The sequence below is a fragment of the Balaenoptera acutorostrata genome, chromosome 6, assembly GCF_949987535.1.
Source record: "Balaenoptera acutorostrata chromosome 6, mBalAcu1.1, whole genome shotgun sequence".
Lineage (NCBI taxonomy): Eukaryota > Metazoa > Chordata > Mammalia > Artiodactyla > Balaenopteridae > Balaenoptera > Balaenoptera acutorostrata.
Window position 1 is genome coordinate 9,402,743 of NC_080069.1, and position 20,408 is coordinate 9,423,150.

The 20,408-nt window shown below is 41.3% G+C and overlaps 1 protein-coding gene across 15 annotated transcripts in view; it reads right to left on the minus strand.

Moving 5' to 3' along the window:
- Window positions 1-20,408, minus strand: part of MSRA (methionine sulfoxide reductase A) — a 390,059-nt gene that overhangs the window by 185,443 nt on the left and 184,208 nt on the right. For all 15 annotated transcript variants that reach the window (XR_452004.3, XM_007192695.3, XM_007192694.2 and 12 more), the window contains one exon: window positions 15,399-15,518. Coding sequence is in view for 14 of the 15 variants with exons in the window: in XM_007192695.3 (XP_007192757.2) it covers window positions 15,399-15,518 (120 nt within the window). In the remaining variant the exon portion in view is untranslated. The remainder of the gene's footprint in view (window positions 1-15,398; window positions 15,519-20,408) is intronic.

Here is a 20,408-nt window from a genome sequence, read left to right on the forward strand (position 1 = left end):
CCCTGCTGCACCCACCTGGGCCCAACCTGCAGCAGCTTTGCCTGGCAACTCCGGCTTTAGCCCAGACAGCCAGAGTTCCAACAAACAAGTTAAAATGTATCTGGAAACGTTGCAGAATAGAAAACTTTGAAAAAGATTCAATGCTGAGTTTCTGGGGGAAAAAAACCCTTAGAATCAAATATATCTTACAATTATTTTAAACTAGGTGCATATAATTGGTAATAGTTTCATTCTACAATAAGATTTTTTGGACAATTAAGGAAGTGGCATACTATTACACAAGGTGAGCTGTCACAGGCTAACAGCTGGAGTTCTCATAAGCTACTGGACATGAGGGAAGCCCAGTTTAGCAGAGACTTAATGACACAGGTATAGTCTGAGGGCAAACAGTATACTCTAGGTATAGATATAGTTTGAGCGTGAATTTTAATAGAGGATTGGCTTCTAGAAGAGTAGCTCTTTAGTCAAAACTTTGAAGTTATCCCTAAGCTTGAAGTCTATTTTCTAAAAAAGTGATGGTGTTACCGAGTCCAAGCTCATACTGCTTGCTGCATGACAGGTCAATAGAGAGGAATAGGACTTTACTCGGAAAGCCAGCAGACCAAGAAGATGGTGGACTCAGGTCCCAAAGGAACATCTTGCCTGAATTCAGGTTTCTTTTATACTAAAATCAGAGGGAATAAAGTCAAACATTTCCTGGTTCAGTCAGCCTCCAGAGGGGATGTGTTCATTTCTTCCTCCCTGCAGTCATTCACAGGTGGGCCTGGTCAGGATGTTTCCTGTGAGCTAAACAAAGGTATTTTAGCTGAATGCTCATTACCTGGGAGGCAGGGTTCCCAGAGATGGGCCATTATGTATAATTTAAGCTTATAGGCAACATCTCTTTAGTGATTACCTTATAACAGAATACAAAGGGTCTTCCCTATTACAATGTATGTGCACCTTCATGAAAACAACAACTAATCTCTCCTGCCTCCCACTGTATCTGGCACAGGGACTTTCGCAGAGTAGGTGATGAGTTTTTAAATGCCTTCAGTGGAGACCCTAACATGAGTGTGCACACCTACTAAATGTATATAAAAGTGCTGAGTGTGTAGCAGCTTAAAAATGTGCCAATTCATTCATTTCATCATCAAATGAAAAGGTTAGTACCATCAGAGCTGACTACAGCTACTGTGTACACGATTAAAGTGACATAAAAGGAGTCACACAGAATTATTTTTTGTTTTAGTTCAAGACTATTTGGTTTTTAAATGAAGGCTTCATCTTTTCTACATCTTATACTGTATTTTGAAAACCGAACCACATTCTGTAATTCTTTTCAAGAAAGTTATTTTTCACTTTGTGCTTACAGTAAAAATTCCGTGTTAAGAAAATTTATTTCAAATATAGTTTGCATATATATCAAATACCCAAATATTATTTCCCCTTCCAGGGCTCTGAATGTCATATGATTACAACATTCGGAAGTGACATGAAAAGGTCAGGTCTTGCAAAGACAAATGAAAGACAATAAGTCCTCGTACAAAAAACGCTTTATAAACATACACACCGATGATGGGATTTCCTTTATTCTTACTGAATTTCATTTGTTTTTCTCCCCAACAGTGCAAATGGCTACTCACTTCCCTTTTAGACGGTGGGCATCCTGGTTCTACCTCTGCCCAAGTGTGGTGTCATTAGGTCAAGCTGATGCGTCCTTGGGTTTCCCTGCAGGCACTGAGGTCCCTGGCTATCCAATTCATGCAATGAATCGTCCATCTGCTGCCCTAAGTTCAGGCTACGTGACCAGCACATCTGTGCCTGTCGACATAGGAGCTGTCTTGCGTACGTGCTAGCGCTGTAAGGTGTTCTCCCTCTCCCCTCCTCTGCCCTAAGGAGCAAAGGAAACATTGCTGGTTCTCTAATCCATGGATCTTAGGCTACATGCAGCTTTTTCACTCCACTTTCATCACTAACCAGAATTCTGTGCCCCGTACAACTGGCCCAGGCACAGTGGCACTCAGTAGTTTTTGCTTGTTTGTCATGTGTGACTCTTCACTTAGAAGCGGAGCTTTCATTCTGCTGCAACTGGTCCAAGTTACAGAGTGGGCCTCATTCATCAATGACTCGCCTACACACAGTCGCTGATTTCTCCCATTTCTTTGCCATTTATTCTGACAGATCTTACAGTTATCGTGTCCACTTTGTCTGGGCAGTGTTTGTCTCCAACCCAAATTTGGAAACAAACCGAAATAACGAGGTTATATTTTTCTTTTCTGGAACTTCCGTATCTTACAGCATCTCAGGGAAACAGGTCCAGGCCCCCTTTCTGGAATTTCTGTGTTGAGGTTATCTGAGTATAACAAAGCGGAACCATGAGCAACAGAGCTGCCCATCCGTGAGGTAAGAGTGAGGCAGGCAGAGCCTAAAGCGCCAATGTCAGGAACACCAGGGAGCAGAGCAAAGCTACAAACCCAAAGAGAAAACCCAGGACAGCAGCAGTCACAATTTGCAAAGGCAAAGTCAGAGAATGGAAGATAAGATATGCTATGTGTGATATGTGTCACCGTACATTTGTCCAAACTCATAGAATGAACAACACCAAGAGTGAACCGTAATGCAAACTATGGAGTCTGGGTGATAGTGATGTGTCAATGTAGGGTCATCAACAGTAACAAATGTACCACCTGGTGGGGATGGTAATAGTAGTGGAGACCATGGGACGGGGGCAGAGGGTATATGGGAAATCTCTGTACCTTCCTCTTAATTTTGCTGCGAACCTAAAACTCCTCTAAAAAATAAAGTTTATTAATTAAAAAATGTTATTGAAGAGCCAAAAACAGAGCTTCTTCCCATGCCGACCCCAGCTGCACCCCCAGTATGTGGCTTAGCCATTATGTAAGCTGACTCTCCAAGGTGGACAGATGGTTTTCCCTGGAGCATTTTCAAACTACCAAACACAACTCAACAGGCCTTAAACACGGTGACAGATTTTTTTTCTTCTGCACAAAGATACGCAAGTTCAGGCACCTATGACTTTTTGTCAACCCACCCTTCAGCAGCAAGGCAGGTTCAGGGACAGGGCCTGGGTATGACAGTAGCCAACAGTTCCTTACCTCCAGAAAGGAGGAGGGGAGGGAGGGCTTTAAAATAAATATGCTCAAGGCACCAGAGCTGAAACAAAATGGACAGAGACAAGTGATTGGGAGAAACTGGAGGCTCTGGGCCTCTGATGGGAGACCCAGAACTCACACAAAAACGCTTATGCTTAGGGCTCCTGGGTACATCTGGGCACCTGGGTGTATCTCTGAGAAGGTAGAGAATAAAAGGTCTCATTCTTTTGTCATTTACGGACAGTTCTGTGTGTACTCTGATGCTTTTGCAAATATGTTCCTATAAAAGGGTTTCATCTTTAAGAAATTCATGGAAAAGACTCTGACAAGTACAGGTTTCTGGTAACTGACTGTACTGCTGAACTGAATGAATAAGCATTTTCAGAACTCTAATGAAAAACTGATGAACTCATAAAAGTGCTAACAAAAGATCAAGATGAAAAAAAAAATTAATTACATGGGACTGAGTGAACTGATGAGGATGAGTATAATTTTTGTGACTTTCTGTCTGAATTAAAAAAAAAAAATCCAACAAGGACTCAGAGGCAAAGAATATACAAATAAATTTTCACTGCAAAGTAAAGGAGCTGTTACAGTGGAGGATTACTGGACTGAATGTCAATATTATGACATAGTATGAGTGTGTTTCATGTTTGGTAATTGCAATCATTGTTGCTTTTGTTGTGGTCATCCATGTACAATGCTGGGTGTCAGTCTATTTATCTCTTGTAAAAATAAAATACAGTGTGTGTGTGAGAAAAAAAAACAAACAAAAAAATAAATTACTTTAAAAAAAAAAAAAAAAAGGTCCCATTCTCATGCCTTCCAGCACTTTATCTCTGGATGGTCTCCCTGACAATCCTGGGGACTGTGTAACTTCCAGTATGCAGCCTTAAAGCAGGCACAAGTGTGTAGTGTGGTCAGAGAGGGGAGCTCTCCTTTAGTGTATGACGTGGTCGGGAGGTCTTCTCCTTTAGTGTATGACGTGGTCGGGAGGTCTTCTCCTTTAGTGTATGATGTGGTCGGGAGGTCTTCTCCTTAAGTGTGTAGTGTGGTCGGGAGGTCTTCTCCTTAAGTGTATGATGTGGTCGGGGAGGTCTTCTCCTTTAGTGTATGAAGTGGTCGGGGAGGTCTTCTCCTTAAGTGTGTAGTGTCGTCGGGAGGTCTTCTCCTTTAGTGTATGACGTGGTCGGGGAGGTCTTCTCCTTTAGTGTATGACGTGGTCGGGGAGGTCTTCTCCTTTAGTGTATGATGTGGTCGGGGAGGTCTTCTCCTTTAGTGTATGAAGCGGTTGGGGAGGTCTTCTCCTTAAGTGTGTAGTGTGGTCGGGAGGTCTTCTCCTTTAGTGTATGACGTGGTCAGGGAGGTCTTCTCCCTAGTGTGTGATGTGGTCGGGAGATCTTCTCCTTTAGTGTGTAATGTGGTCGGGTGGTCTTCTCCTTTAGTGCGTGATGTGGTCAGGAGGTCTTCTCCCTAGTGTGTAATGTGGTCGGGAGGTCTTCTCCTTTAGTGTGTAATGTGGTCGGGAGGTCTTCTCCTTTAGTGTGTGATGTGGTTGGGAGGTCTTCTCCTTTAGTGTGTGATGTGGTCGGGAGGTCTTCTCCTTTAGTGTGTGATGTGGTTGGGAGGTCTTCTCCTTTAGTGTGTAATGTGGTCGGGAGGTCTTCTTCTTTAGTGTGTGATGTGGTCAGGAGGTCTTCTCCTTTAGTGTGTAATGTGGTTGGGTGGTCTTCTCCTTTAGTGTGTAATGTAGTCAGGAGGTCTTCTTCTTTAGTGTGTGATGTGGTCAGGAGGTCTTCTCCTTTAGTGTGTGATGTGGTTGGGAGGTCTTCTCCTTTAGTGTGTAATGTGGTCGGGAGGTCTTCTTCTTTAGTGTGTGATGTGGTCAGGAGGTCTTCTCCTTTAGTGTGTAATGTGGTTGGGTGGTCTTCTCCTTTAGTGTGTAATGTGGTCGGGTGGTCTTCTCCTTTTCAATGTATGTTTCAGCCCAGGGTGAAGTTGTCCCTGGTCCTCAACTGCTTTCTAGACTTAGCCCCAAGGAAGCACCTCCTTGGCCTGAAGAACGAGGACAGTGTAGGGGGAGCCCCCTCCGCTAATCAGAGTACCGTGGACACTGTGTTTTAATAATAGACTTCTGTGCAAAATCTTTATCTGATGAAAACATTCTAATGTTTATCAAAAGTTTCAACACTTACTGAAACAGATGACCTCTAAGATACAGCCAATGAAAAGAAAAAGAAATCCATGTTTCTATAGGTCAAGTTCATCTAAATAATTTCAGACCACCAGACATTTTTTAATAAACCATTTTCTAAAATCTAGTTTATTCCAACAAGAACTTCATTGCTTAATTTAATATCTTTTGAAGTATCCTAAAATGCTCAAGAAAGGCATGTGAAAATGCATTTATTGGAAATGCATAAAGAAAAAGCTTAGAAGGACACAGTCTGAAATACAAACTCTGTTTTCTTCAAAAGAAATGCCATCAGAAGAGACGGGTAGGACCTCTAACTAGTGGGTGACACTCCGAGTAACTTTCTGCTCCGGAGGGCTTTGCACCCTTGTAAGTGGAGGTGACAGCGCTCCCCTATTGCACAGGCCTGTGACAGAGCTCAGCCTCTGGAAATGTTTTGTAGATTTTATAAACCAGCAATTAACATAAGCTACTATTATAATAATATCTGTTGAGAGTTTTGTGTTATAAACTGTTCTAAACCTAAGATGGGCAACATGTAAGTCACCAGTTCTTGTGATTTTCTAGGACTACTGTAATTATAATAGTACTGAAGTAGAAAAGCAATGTATCCTTAACCACAGGAAAGAAGAAGAAACACAGGGAAGGGAAGGAGAAGTGGGGAGAGAATATGACAAGAAGAAGAGGAAGGAGACAGCTACAAGTAAGAGGGCCCGACCCTGTTGTGGGCAGGCATCCTCCTCAGAAAGCTTCTGCCCCAGAGACGGGGCACTGGCTCCCATGTGCAAAGCCTGAAGAGGCTGAGGTCAGCTCTGTCCCTCGGCGCCCCCGACAGACCCTGCAATTCCACGCATCAGAGCCCAGGATTTATTAAGCAAAGCCTGGCCCACAGCTGAGAGGACTCAGTGGCCTGTGACTGATTCGCATGCTGATGAGGCCCCAGCGAATCTGAGGCAGGCCTGGCACACAGCAGTGACCTCTTCCGAAGCTGCTCCGCTCCTACTGGGTGATTCGCTCACATGATGGGCGACTGTGTTTTCATACGAGTCCCTTGCAGTTTCACCTTGGCAGATGGGACAGCAATTGACCCAGGTATTTATTTTTAATGTAACTTAGACAAGAAAGAAAGAAAAAGAAAGAAAGAAAGGAGGAAAGGAAAAAGAAAGAAAGAAAACTAATTCTCAGGCTTTAAAAATTGCCAGTCATTATGAAGTAATTAAGACCCAAAGTGTCACATAAAATTCCTAGAGATGCTCAACCCCCTATAAGGTTTTTTTCTCACACTATATTATGGCTCCATTATATGTGATTTGAAAATATCAGTGTAGGCACATTCATCAATTGCTTTTGCAGTTATGTTTTAAGAACTGCTTGCTATAGCAAGTCCTCTTCACCTCCCTCCTAAATCCTTGAGAATATAATCCTGAAACAATGAAAGAACAACTTATTTCTAGCACTGGATGAGTATAAAGAATGTTTTTATTACTGTTCTTTTTCATTTAATTGGACTATTCGAATTTTACCATCAGATATGCTGAAATATTGACACATTTAACTTCTTAGAGTCTGTCAGTCTGTTGATCTTTGACCACTACACCTGTTCCCAGCAGTGAATTAAGTTGCTCAAGAAGAGAGGTGATGGAACAGCTAAACAACCCAGAGAAAATGAAAACATCAAGGACATATGAAGAATATACTAAACGTGCAATATCTTCAGAGACTCCACAAAGAATCAAAATTCATTTGCCACCTCTTCTCTTAAATGACAAACAACAGACACTGACATACTGGAGTCTTTGGCCGCTAAACCCGACAGGGAAGGAAAGGCATGAATGCTTCCTTCACCACCTGAGGAGGGAGGTCTTGTGCTGCCTCATGTTTTGGTGTTTGCCAGCTGTCAGCCCTTTGAAGCTACAGAAATATCTTCTTCCTCCTCTGTGATGTCTAATGCTGTATTGAATTATTGTAGCAAACTCAAAATATCTCTAGCAAAGGGCGCACGTGTCTATTCTGTTTCAGCTTTGGGAACTTTGGACAACCCATTAGCGTGGTGGTTCAACGGCTGTGTGAGCACGAGAGATCACGTGATTTTGTCAGGCCTCTGCACAAGTACAGGCGTTCTGGGGTTCTAGAATCCGGGGATGAAGGGCATACTGGTGAAGACCAAAAGCTGCTCTGAGTTCAGTAAGATTGCATGAATGTTCTTTCATTTTCACAATGTCATCTCCCTTACAGACTGAAAATCAGAAGTAGATGTGAGCGAGATGGTTTCTCAGACCTTCAGGACCTGCCTGGTGGACAAATCAATTTGCAGACTGTTCCCAACTCTGCAGGCCCCACGGCCCACAGCCCAGGCTGGAAACCAGACCTGCAGAAGCTCTGAAAGAGGGCAAGGCAACAACACCTGCTGGTCGAATGACTTCCTTTCTGGTTCCGAGGTCAGGAGAAACGAGAGATGCCAGCACATTGGTTAACAAGAGAGGCTCCAGCACGCTCTGCTGTCACACCCTCAGCTCGGCTCCCGGCTACAGCACACAGCACTGAGCGCATCCAGCGGACAGAAGAACTATTTAAAAACCCCAGTACTCAATTAAAAAAAAAATTCCAGCCTAACTGAAATGATAACTGATCTCTCAAAATCTTAATTCAAACTCAACAGCCACCTCCACTCTGAATTCTTGATCGCCATCCTCACTTAAAAGGGCATGATGGGGGCTTCCCTGGTGGTGCAGTGGTTGAGAATCCGCCTGCCAATGCAGGGGACACGGGTTCGGGCCCTGGTCTGGGAAGATCCCACATGCCACGGAGCAGCTGGGCCCGTGAGCCACAACTACTGAGCCTGCGCGTCTGGAGCCTGTGCTCCGCAACGGGAGAGGCCACGATAGTGAGAGGCCCGCGCACCGCGATGAAGAGTGGCCCCCGCTCGCCACAACTAGAGAAAGACCTCGCACAGAAATGAAGACCCAACACAACCAAAAATAAATAAATTAATTAATTAATTAAAAAAAAAAAAGGGCATGATGCATGGAGAAGTTGTACTTGATCCTAGAACCCAGGTTATAACTAGGAGTCACAGGACCCCTGACCTCGGGGCTTGCTTTCTGCCTGGTGGTTTGAGAGAGGTAAGCATTTTCACCCTGCCTGCTACAAGTTCAAGGTTAATTTTATGTCTAATATAAGAGGAGCAAAAAGTGATCAAATTGCTTATAGCAAGAACTGAACACCAGAATTCTGGCATTTTCAGGGATATGTCAATAACTTAGTAATTTACCTTGACTGACATTGAAAAGAGTACAATAAGACTTACTATGCACTAAAGAGAGATTTAATGTAGTCTGCAAGGAATTTAGAAAGAGTTTTACATTGCTTGGTAAAATCTGCTAATAACAGAACTCATCACTACTTTGAAAAAGAATGGGGTCATTAATCTCAAGCAAGATACATAGACATGCACATCCACCCAAACACTTCAGAAATTGTCAAACTAAAAAAGTATATTGAGTTTTTTTTAATATTAGCGGGGAAATTATTCAATGCTTTGTTAGAGCTCTGAAGCATCGAGGAAATAAGGATTTGCATTTGGAGAGGGGGATGGATATGACCTACTGAGAACACAGAAGAGGAAAAGAAGAAAACGGCTTCTGCTTGTTGAGCCGCATGCACATTCTGTGGGCTGAGCCCAGGCCCCTGCCAAGCGATGCTTCCTGACCCACCACTTCTATCTTTAATATACACAAGAGCTAGAGTGATAGAAAGCTTATGTCCTGGATTTCCTACTCCCAATATGAAATAATTTTATTTTCAAATAAGAACCTGACCACAACCCTATGGGCTTCATAAAGCAGCACTGCCCCCATTTTACAAGAGAGGCAGCTGAGTCCAAAGAGTGGTACAGCCTTGGTATGGACACCACCGGAAGGTGACAGGAGCCTCCCACCCTCTGCTCCTCCCAGGCCCTGGCTCCTGCTCGAGACTTCTACCGAACACGTTGCATGAAAATCCACCAGAGTATTCTGTTGATAAAGAAAAGCGTCTGGGCCTCAGATTTTCCATGGTGACTGTATAAATCTCTCTTATGAGAGAAAGTTGTACAGTCCCTTTCATGCTTCTGGTTTTGGTGCCACTTGGCTGTGCAGATTTCTAAAAGCTTTTGAATAGACTGATAAACATGGAATTGTTCTGAACATCTGTAAGCAAAATACGAAAAGATATTACCCAGTGAATGAACATCCTGGGTTTTCTTGCCAGAAATGGGGTTATTTGTGTATTAGGCTAATGCACTGAAATTAACCCAGAATGCTTATCCATTGCAGAATGTCTTTTCATATTTTCATCTGTGTAGTCGTTACTATAAAATGTAAGAATAATTCTCTATCAGGGTATTCAAGAAACTGAATAGCTCAATTACTTCTAAAATGAACGTAGGAAAGCAACAGCATGCCAGTTAATCAGTTGGTTTGCATAACAAATGTGTGGTTTGTGTGAGTGTGTGAGTGTGTGTGTGTGTGTGTATGTGTGTGTCTAAAGTCAGGGTCAGCACAACTCTTTAAATGTGAAAGATCAAGCTTTCATTTAACTATAGAGAAAGAATTCTGGAAGACAGGTACTAGCATTTTTCAACTTGGTATCACATACAATGATATGAAGTACCTAGTACAATGTCTTGCATGCAGTACATTCCCAATCAATGGTGAATTTAATTCATCAAGAAAGCCTACACGAAATTTAGGCTCTTCCTGGCTGTTCCCTTCCAGGTTTTTATGGGTTCTCCAGTGCCAGGCATACACTGAGCTGTTAAGGAATACCATGTGAATGAATGAATCCTTGGAAATCATTTCAGGAACAGAATGATGGCCACTAAGACTTAAATTACTTCTCAGCACATGTCTTAGAGACAGATCTGAGGCACAACAAGAAACAGCCAAACAGTGGCTGTGAGCAACGCTACCCTGCATCCAAGCTGAGACTGGGTTCCTGGTGCAGGAGCTGGTGGTGGGCAGCTCTCAGAGGACTCAGAATTCAGGCCTAAAATACCTGAGAGACGCAAGTTTCTCAGTCTGTGAGCTCCAGCGCTAATTGATGAATCTGAGGAAAGGAAGTTTAAGTGCCTATTATAGGAGAGTGGTCACTTTTAAAACAGGTTTAAATGAAATGATGGACATGTGAGGGACGCAGAGACTCTATCTAGGGAAATGCAAGGAGGCAATCACAGCCTTTGGAAAATCATGGCAGTCAGGCTTCTGACTCTCAGCTCTGAAGGCCAAGTTCCATTTCTACACTGAATGTAACCCAAGGTTAACTGAATATGGAGAGAATGACCTGTGTAGACTAAACTCACAATAGACTGAGATATACATCTCAGAATAGCATTTCACTGAATTTGAAATGAGAAGTAGAACTGTCTGGCTGACCTGGTCTCCTTGCATTTTCTTCCTGTAAATAACCTCCACAGGAGGACAAAAGACGAGAAGTTTCTACAGAGTGTGTATCAGAACAAGACGAGTTAGTGATAGAACTTAAAAGTGTCATGGTGTCAGGCTCTGGGAGTCTGTCCAGCAGCCAAACCTTACAGAGCAACCCGTGGGGGGCCAGCAGGACCTCCCCTTTCCCAGGCCGGCCTGGCGGACCTGGCTGACCAGCCTCCCTGCTAAGGTTCTCTTCTTTTCCTTTCACATACGTCAGGGCATTCCGTCAGGTTACTCTGAGGTCCCAAAGACCCAGAAGCCAAGCTCTCTTCTAAGTGATTGCCTATCTTGGCTCTGATGCATTACAGGCTTATTTTATACTTCATTCCCAAAAGGCAACTTTGCAAATGCTTGAGGAACTGTTTTCCCCATGGGTCTTCTACATGTGTTAGGCTCTAGACTCACACAGATCACCCAGCATGTAACAGACCCCTTGGTGAGCCGGTAATGAATGTCACCGTGGGGGCCACCTCCTCTCCTGGCTGTTACTAGAAGTCATATGTCTTTTCCACGTGCCTAAGCACAACTCCAATCGCTGGCCCATCTGTAGCCACACAGAAACACCATTCAGACATTAATATGCAGCCTGTCTGGACACACACCTGCTTTCACATTCACGTGCATACCCACTAGCAAGCAGGCATGACCAACTTCAGCCAATGGTTCTGGTTCCCTGGCTTGTGATCACCAATCTGTTCGCCAAGACAATACTTGTGGAAGCTCTGACACAAGCTCTGACTCTGGAAGCATCTCCCAGATGATCGGTCAGGGTAGAAGGGAGTGGTAAAGCTAGCCCAGTGGGTTTTGAGAACCCCTTCCTGAGCGCTAGCCCTATAATTCCGGCACCTGCCCCCAAAAAACCCAATGGCACCTCAGGCTCAGGCGTCCTGCTCTGTGAGAGAAGGCAGTTGCCACACAATCCAGGTCCTTGGGCTTCCTTTCTTTAAGGAAAGCAAGAAGGAAGGAAGAAAGGAATACCTTTACAAAAGACTCCTGGTTGTGACCAAAGTTTTACAAGCTTAATTGCAAACACAAGAGTAAGTAATTTGGAAATTAATGCAAATACTGGAGCACAGACTAGTATTTCTCTCACATGAAACCTCAGCAACGATTATACATCTTAGCAGAGCCTGGGTTTTTCTTTCTTGCAAGGCAGACCCCTCCAGGGCTGACTTGTTCAACAAGGCTTTGAGCACCTGAGGCCCCAGTAGGGAGGCCTAGCCAGTATAACCTGCTTTCTGTCTCCTCCATCCCTCTCCTTGGTCAAAAATCTTTAATTAGCTGGGGACCTTGTTTGTTCTCCTTCCCCACTATTCCCAGGGATCTGAAGTCGCCACCACTTCTGTGCTAGAGAGCTCTTTCTATCACAGCTTCTCTCTGCCTTTTTGTTTTTCCCTTTCATGATCAGAACAAAAAAAAAGCCTGGGGAAAGAAATCATCTCTCCTTCTGAGTCTGGATAAGACCCTGTAACTATCTTTTTCCAATCAGGAACAAGTTTCCATGACAACCATGCTTCCAGATGCCACCGCTAACTTAGCAGGTAGTGTTCACATCAAATAGAGAGTTCTTTACCAACCTCCGTGGTTTCTGTACTTCACTGTTGCTACAGGCCTCTAACGCACCAGATGTCTGCATGAACTGTATCTTAAAAGGGTTTTTTCCTTTTTCCTTGTATACATCAGAAAGACCCAAAAAAACTGCTTGGTATTTTCCTTACAGTAATCATTTAAAAGCATACCGATAGATTCAAAAGTATACATGAAAGAGAATGTGTGGAGGAGGGAAGCATAAATAGGTGGATGGAGAATGGCTGGGCCGTGATGACAGCTTGGGTGACTTACACCACAGTCAATGGCATAAGTTTTGAGCTGAGAGCTAATGAGATCGGGAGATATGACCTTGGGTAAGTTACTTATTCTCTCTGAGCCCCAACACTCCCCCTGTAAAAAAGCAGAAACTGAGGCCCTTCATGGGGCTGTTTGAAAGATTAGATGGAAAAAAGCAAAGATGCAAAAAGTGCTTGTTACAGTGTCTGGCACATAGTAGGAGTTCAACAAAGGGCAATTATCATGTTGTTCTTGTTACGGTGAAGAACTGAATTGGAGAGTCTGAGCAAACCAGCAACCACAATATTCTAATGGATGATTAACATTTTGCTGGTAGACAGTAACAGTATAAGCAGTAGATATCTGGAGGTTTTCTTAGCAACTTTTTCTCTTAGGCTATTAAGTCATGTCTGCAATTACAGGAAGGAATCTGTTCATTTCCATTCCTAAGACTTAAGAGGATACACCTGGGCAATCTCCAGGGTTCATCTGAATCTCTCTATTTATAGTTCTGCATAAGCATTTGTTTAATTTTGAAACAGAAGCAGAGGAAAAAAATGGATTAACCATTAACGTATTTGTTCAATATTCCACATTCTCAACACCGATCAGAATATTTCAATTCTTCTCCAGAAGCAAGAAAAAGAAGAATATGTATATTTTCATGATATTTTCTTTGTTGCACAGTTCAAATTTCATTTCAAAATCAGAATTCATATTGTAGCAAACAAATCGACACGCTCATTATCGAACAAACTCCCAAACTCCAATTCCCCGCCCCCTACATTCGCAGTGCCCTCAAAGAGCTGAGAGGGCCCTCCACAAATAACACCAATGCAAACCTTTATTTTTAAACGATAAAACTATTTACATATTTTTCAAAAATCCCATTTCTGTCAATGTGGTGGACTGTATATTAGATAAACTCTCCTATTAAGAACTCTTAAGATAGTAAATAAAATATTCTTTTAAAAAATGTGTTTTACAGTATGGATGTGTCTCAAGAAATTCAAAACAGAACCATCATACGATCCAGCAACCTCTCTTCTGGGTATACACACAAAGGAAGTGAAATCCGTATCTTAAAGAGACATCTGTGCTCCCATGTGCACTGCAGCATTATTCACAATAGCCAAGGTATGAAACAACCTAAATGTCCATCAATGAAGGGATAAAGAAGATGTGGCACATACACAACGGAATACTATTCAGCCTAAAAAAATGAAGGAAATCCTGCCATTTGCAACAACATGAGTGAGCCTGTAGGACGCTATGCTAAGTGAAATAAACTAGACACAAAAAAAATACTGCACGGTCTCACTTATAAGTGGAGTCTAAAAAAATGGAACTCACAGAAGCAGAGAGTAGAATGGTGGTTCCCAGGGAAATGGGGAGATGTTGGTCAAAGGGTACAAACGTTTATTTATGTAAGATGAATTAGCTGTAGAGATACAAGGTACAGCATGGTGACTGTACGTAATAATACTGTATTGTATACTTGGAATTTGCTAAGAGAGTAGATCAAAGGTGCTCTCACCACACAAAAAAAGTACATGAGGAGATGGGTATGTTAATTAGCTTGACTATTAGTAATCATTTCACTATGTATATCAAAGTAACATGCTGTACACCTTAAATATATACCATTTTTATATTTAAAATGAAAAAAAATTTTTAAGAGAAAAATAATGTGTTTTAAATGTGACCAGAGCTGGCAGAAAGGTAAAAGGAAATCCTTGAAGGCCAGAAATAACAAAACAAAACAAATTCCAGAAAGGTTATCTGGTAATTGAGCTAGAATTTGCCATGGAGGCAACTGCCTATCCCGGTCAGCAAATATTTTTCTGTAAAGGGCCGGATCATAAACATTTTAGGTTTCACAGGCCATACTGTCTCGGATGCATCCACTCAACTGCAACTGTGGCATGAAAACATTCACAGATAACATAAATAAATAGTCACGTCTGTGTTTAAAAAAAATAACAACTTTATATAAACAGGCAGCAGGCAGGATTTAGCCTGCAAGCCACAGTTTGCCAATCCCTTCATTATAGCCTGATTTTTAGTGTCTTTCCCTGAAGAAAACAAGTCTGGTATATGACATATTTGTCCCAGGTGATAGAGTGATGTGGTGATGGTCCCAATTTCTTCACATCTCCCTGTACACCTGCCTTTGGGAAGTCCCTCCCACACAGATTCTGGGCTAGACCATGTGACCTGCTTTGGCCAATGGGACCAATAGTAAATGTGACTCAGCGACTTTAAAAGTACTAGCAGAATGGTGCTTGTCCTCTCTTACTGCTCCTAATCTCTGCATCCTCCATCACGTGAATTCACCCAGGCCAGTGTGTGAAGACATACGTTCCATCATCCCCATCACCCCAGGCAAGAGGAAGTGACAGCCAGCAGCAACTACCAGATGTATGAGCGAACACATCAAAGACCAACTAGCCCCCAGGCAACCCACCAGTTGACTGGAATCACATGAATGAACCCAGATGAAACCAGCAGAAGAACCACCAGGCTGAGCTTAGTCTAAATTGCTGACCCACAGAATCATAAGGTAACAAATGATTGCTTTAGCGATTAAGTTTCAGGGTGATTTTTCTGCAACAAAAGCTAAATGACACATTCCGTAGGAAGTCTATTATCTTCTAAAAATATGAAGTGAAAGGCCAGCAAGTATATTTATAGAAATGGGCAAGAGAAGACTGAGAAAACACACAAAAAAACTATTTCCATTTTAAAGATCCTGTCATCCGCCAACAGGGACAAGTCCGTCCTTGTTCCTTATATGATAGAGCAAATTCCTCCTACCTGAGCAGACTTCTTTATAAGTAGGATTGGGAGTGTAGCCTCCTGCATAACCAACTTGAGTTGAATATACTCCTTTCAGGGTCCAGAATTTCCTTTCAGCTCCCCAGAAACAGCCCATTCCTAAGAAAAAATATGATACTGATTAGTCCTTTATCAAAAACAAGGTGATCATTGCATATCAGAAGCCCTGTTACACTAGAAAAGAGAAGTTGTTCCTGTCATCTGGTAATCAAAAATGACTAAGATTTTATCTTTTAAAGAAGTAGAGTTTTTAACACCTAAAAAGAATTTTATTTAAGGTTATTTTCACAGAATGTCTCTTTGCTTTAGTTGTGCAAAAACTTCGAAAGCCTCAAATTTTAATGGAGTTAGTGAAGCTATACCTTTTGAAATAACACAGCAAAAGGATAACTGCATTTGATGAATGATTTCCACACTCAGTTCATTACGGACTTGTCAAAACATAGTAAGTTGTAGGAATAGTAGAAATTTATTTAATGATCAGCATCCTGGTCGTGCTTTCTTTAAAAATTCTAACAAAGGAAGGTAACACTAAATTACTGATTTAAATGGGAAAACTTCCCCAAATCAAAACAGATTGACACAGTATTTGATTAACGATTTCACATGTGTTCAGTTTTCTTAAATTTTTGAAGTCATTAGAAACTTTCATGGGATAAATCGCTGCTCACCAAAAAGAACTTTTTTCTGAGTTCGAGTACTGAACATAATGAATAAGGAAAGAGAGACAGGGGAAGGCAGGGAAAGAGGGAACAACAAATAAAGAAACTCACAAAAATGGCATTCCATTCACCTAGCAAACATCGTGCTCATACCAGTGGTTAGTTATTGGATTCCTCTGAACATATGATGAAAACTAAGAACCATCTCCCAAGGATGCACGTACTTACACACATCTAAAATGCTGCATTACTTTTCCTGGGCTCCAAATAAAGAATCTTCATTTTTCTACCATGAGTTTCTAAACTGTCCACAACTGCTATTCTGTGGTCAATTCCTAGATGTAAACAAGATTTCTGCCTCACTCAAGTTTTACATGGCTTTATTAAGTCATATATAATTAAGAATGTGGGTAGAACAACAGTTGGCAAATTAATATATTCCTCCTACTTTAACAATCACTAGATTTGCTAGATTCGATGACAGAGTTAAAAGAAAAATTAGATAGAAGTTTACTGAAATTCTTGACACTTGTTAATATACTACTTTAAGAATTCAGAGCAACAATCAAAAAGAAATGTGCATGATGTTATTATACATTATAAAAAATACATTTGCTCAACTGTGATGGGAAACATACTAACCAAAAGTAGGTTAACAGTTAAAACATATGATGGAGCCAAATGATGAAGTTTAATGCAGTAAAAAAATTACTATTGTGATAACAATGCAATATGGAAATATGTATATAATTATATCATAATTACCTAAGGCTAAATTTAAAAGGGAAAATCACAGTTATATGCATGTTTTTATTACAAAACTATGAAAAAAATTCATACCAAAATAGACTAGAAATATATAAAATCATAATCATGATTATATTACAGCAGTGAGAATATACAAATATTTTTTTCATTTTTCAAGTTTGTATGTAATAGATTTACATTACTTTATTTTATTTATTTTTTCAGAAGCCAGGAATAGTTTTTTTGTTTGTTTGTTTGTTTTGGCTGTGCTGGGTCTTTATTGCTGCGTGCGGGCTTTCTCTAGTTGAGGCGAGCGGGGGCTACTCTTCATTGTGGTGCACAGGCTTCGCATTGCGGTGGCTTCTCTTGTTGCAGAGCATGGGCTCTAGGCACGCAGGCTTCAGTAGTTGTGGCACGTGAGCTCAGTAGTTGTGGCTCGCGGGCCCTAGAGCACAGGCTCAGTAGTTGTGGTGCACGGGCTGGGTTGCTCCGCGGCATGAGGGATCATCCTGGAACAGGGTTCGATCCCGTGTCCCCTGCATTGGCAGGTGGATTCTTAACCACTGTGCCACCAGGGAAGTCCCTACATTACTTTAAGAACAAAAAATACATACATTTTTTAAGGGAAAGAAAAAAATTCAAGGAAAAACATAAGCATATGCATTGTTCAAGTTACACACGACTAGATACCATTTTTCCTGTTTACAAGTGAATTGTTTGCTGCTAGTGAATATAACTAAATATTTACTGAGTATTTATAAAAATTGACTATCCTCAAGTCTCTGAAACAAGGATTCACTGCTCATTTTACTTCCCTGCATTCCTGGGATGAGGAATCATATTATTCAGTGTTCTCCAAAGAAACAGAACCAACAGGATTTATACAAATATATATATACAGAGAGATTCATTATGATGAATTGGCTCCCACAGTTATGGAGGCTGAGGAGTCCCATGAGTCTGCAAGCTGGTGGCCCAGGAAAGGTGGTACTATAATTCTGGTCCAAACCTGAAAGCCTGAGAACCAATGATGTGAATCCCAGTCTAAGTCTGAAGGCCTGATAACCAGGAGCACTGACGCTCAAGGACAGGAGGAGATGGGTGTCCCAGCTCAAGCAAAGAGAGTGAATTCACCCTCCCTCTGCCATTTGGTTCTGTGCAGACCCTCAGTGGATTGGACGATGCCCACCCGCACTGGTGAGGTTGATCTACTCAGTGTACTGACTCAAATGCTCATCTCTTCCAGAAATGCTCACAGACATACCCAGAAATGATGTTTTACCAGCTTTCTGGGCATCCCTTAGCCAAGTCAAGTCGACACATAAAATTAACCATCACAGGAATGATGACAGGGCATCTGGAGAAGGACAGGTAGAAAAGGAGCTGGGCAGCATTACTGAACATAAAAGGCCACAAAGGCATCCAGGAGCCGCGCGGTATGCCAAGCTGAGGCACCGTAGCCCCTGAAGTTCAGAAATCTGAGGAGTTCACCGAATAAAATATTTCTGTATCTCACAGTGACTAACAGTGACGGTACCGAAGAGTACTGCACGCCTTCAGTATTCTCCACACACGGTATATAACGAGCTATTTTAGCAACCAGCCTATCCTGACCATTGTCTACAGTACCACACAGACGGCCCCAGAGTCTGTATCTTTTACGTCTTCACTACATCCTCGTGATATAAAACTTAAAATGACCAAACAAAAATTTATTGCAGGTAGAGAGATATTTAACCCCCTTTTATGTTTAATAAGGATCAAGATAAGACCTCTGATAGCAGGGAGAATGAACTAGCTCCAGCTGGACAAAGGTCTCCAAGGGGGGCCATGTGTGGCTGAAATAATCCTCCAGGGAACTGTTATATAACCAATGTCAAACTTTTTAGAAAGGTACTTAACTTAGGATAAGCAGTAGCTCTAAGAATAAAACTCCTCCTTGAAGCAATCAGATGTTTTATCTAGTGGCTTCCAGTACAACCTAAGCATTCTTTTATTTGGCTTCGAGTGTGTGTGTGTTTAAACAAAGCAAGGTTTATTAATGGCAGAATTTCTCAGAATTTACAGTAGTCTAGTAAACAACATGAATATCATCAAAGAAGATGTACTGTGCACTTTTATTTAAAATATTTTATATTTTAACCTTTCATTATAAAGTAAACCAGATACAGAAAAACCACACAAAACAGATGCAAAGTTCAATGTCTATTATTACTCAAATGGCCTACTAACCACCAACCAGGTCAAGATTTAGAACTTTGCCACCCACCCCAGAAATCCCTCCTTGTATTACACCCCAGTCACAACTCCCTTCCTCCCCCCAAAACTAACCACTGTCTGAATTTTATAGTATTCACTTCTTTATGTTTCTTTATATTTTTATCACTCAAGTTATCCATTCTGATACTATACTTTGGTCTTGCTCATTTTTAAAAATCTGATTATGTCTTTAAAGTTCTTTCAATTGACAGGTTCCCTCTCCATTCTTTTCCTTTTAATTTATCTATTGAAGAAACCATGAGCCACTTGACCTGCAGAATTTCCCACGGCGTGGATTTTGCCAATTGCATTCTTGTGGTGCAATTCAACTTGTTCCTCTATCCTCAATATTTCCTGCAGATTTGCTGCTGGATCCAGAGGTGTGATCAACCTCAGATTTCATCCTTTGGCAAAACTATAGGTGGTACTATGTAATTTTTTTAACTTTTTAAAAGTTTTTTTCCAGCTTTATTGGTATATAATTGACATATGACATTTATAACATCATCACATATTTGACACACACATATATTGTGAAATAATTAAAACAATAAGGTTAGTTAACACATTTATCACCTCACACAATTACAATGTTTTGTAGTGAGAATATTTAAAATCTACTCTCTTAGCAACTGTCAACTATAAAGTACAGTATCATTAACTATAGTCACCATGATGAATATTAGATCCCCAGAACTTACTCATCTTATAACTGGAAGTTTGTAAACAATTCCCCCAACAACCTCTGGAAACCACCATTCTACTCTCTGTTCTATGAATTTGTCTGTTTTTTTAGCTTCTAATGTAAGTGAAATTATACAGTATTTGTCTTTCTCTGTATGACTTATTTCATTTAGGATAATGCCCTAAAGGTCTACCCACATTGTCACAAATGACAGAATTCCTTTGCTTTTTATGGCTAATATTACATTATGTTTGTGTGTGTGTGTGTGTGTGTGTGTGTGCGTATATATATATACACACACACATATACATATACATATTTATATACACATCAATAGCACACCACCCTTATCCATTAGTCTGTTAATAGCCATTGAGGTTGTTTCCATCTCTTGGCTATGGCTGATAATGCTGGAATGAACATGGGAGTGCAGATATCTCTTTGAGATACTGATTTCATTTCCTTTGGATATATACCCAGAAGTGGGATTGCTTGATTATTCGGTAGTTCTATTTCTAATTTCTGAGGAACCTCCATTCTGTTTTCCATAATGGCTTTACCTATTTACATTCCCACCAACAGTGCATTATGGTTCTCTTTTCTCCACATCCTTGCCATCCTTGTTATCTTTTGCCT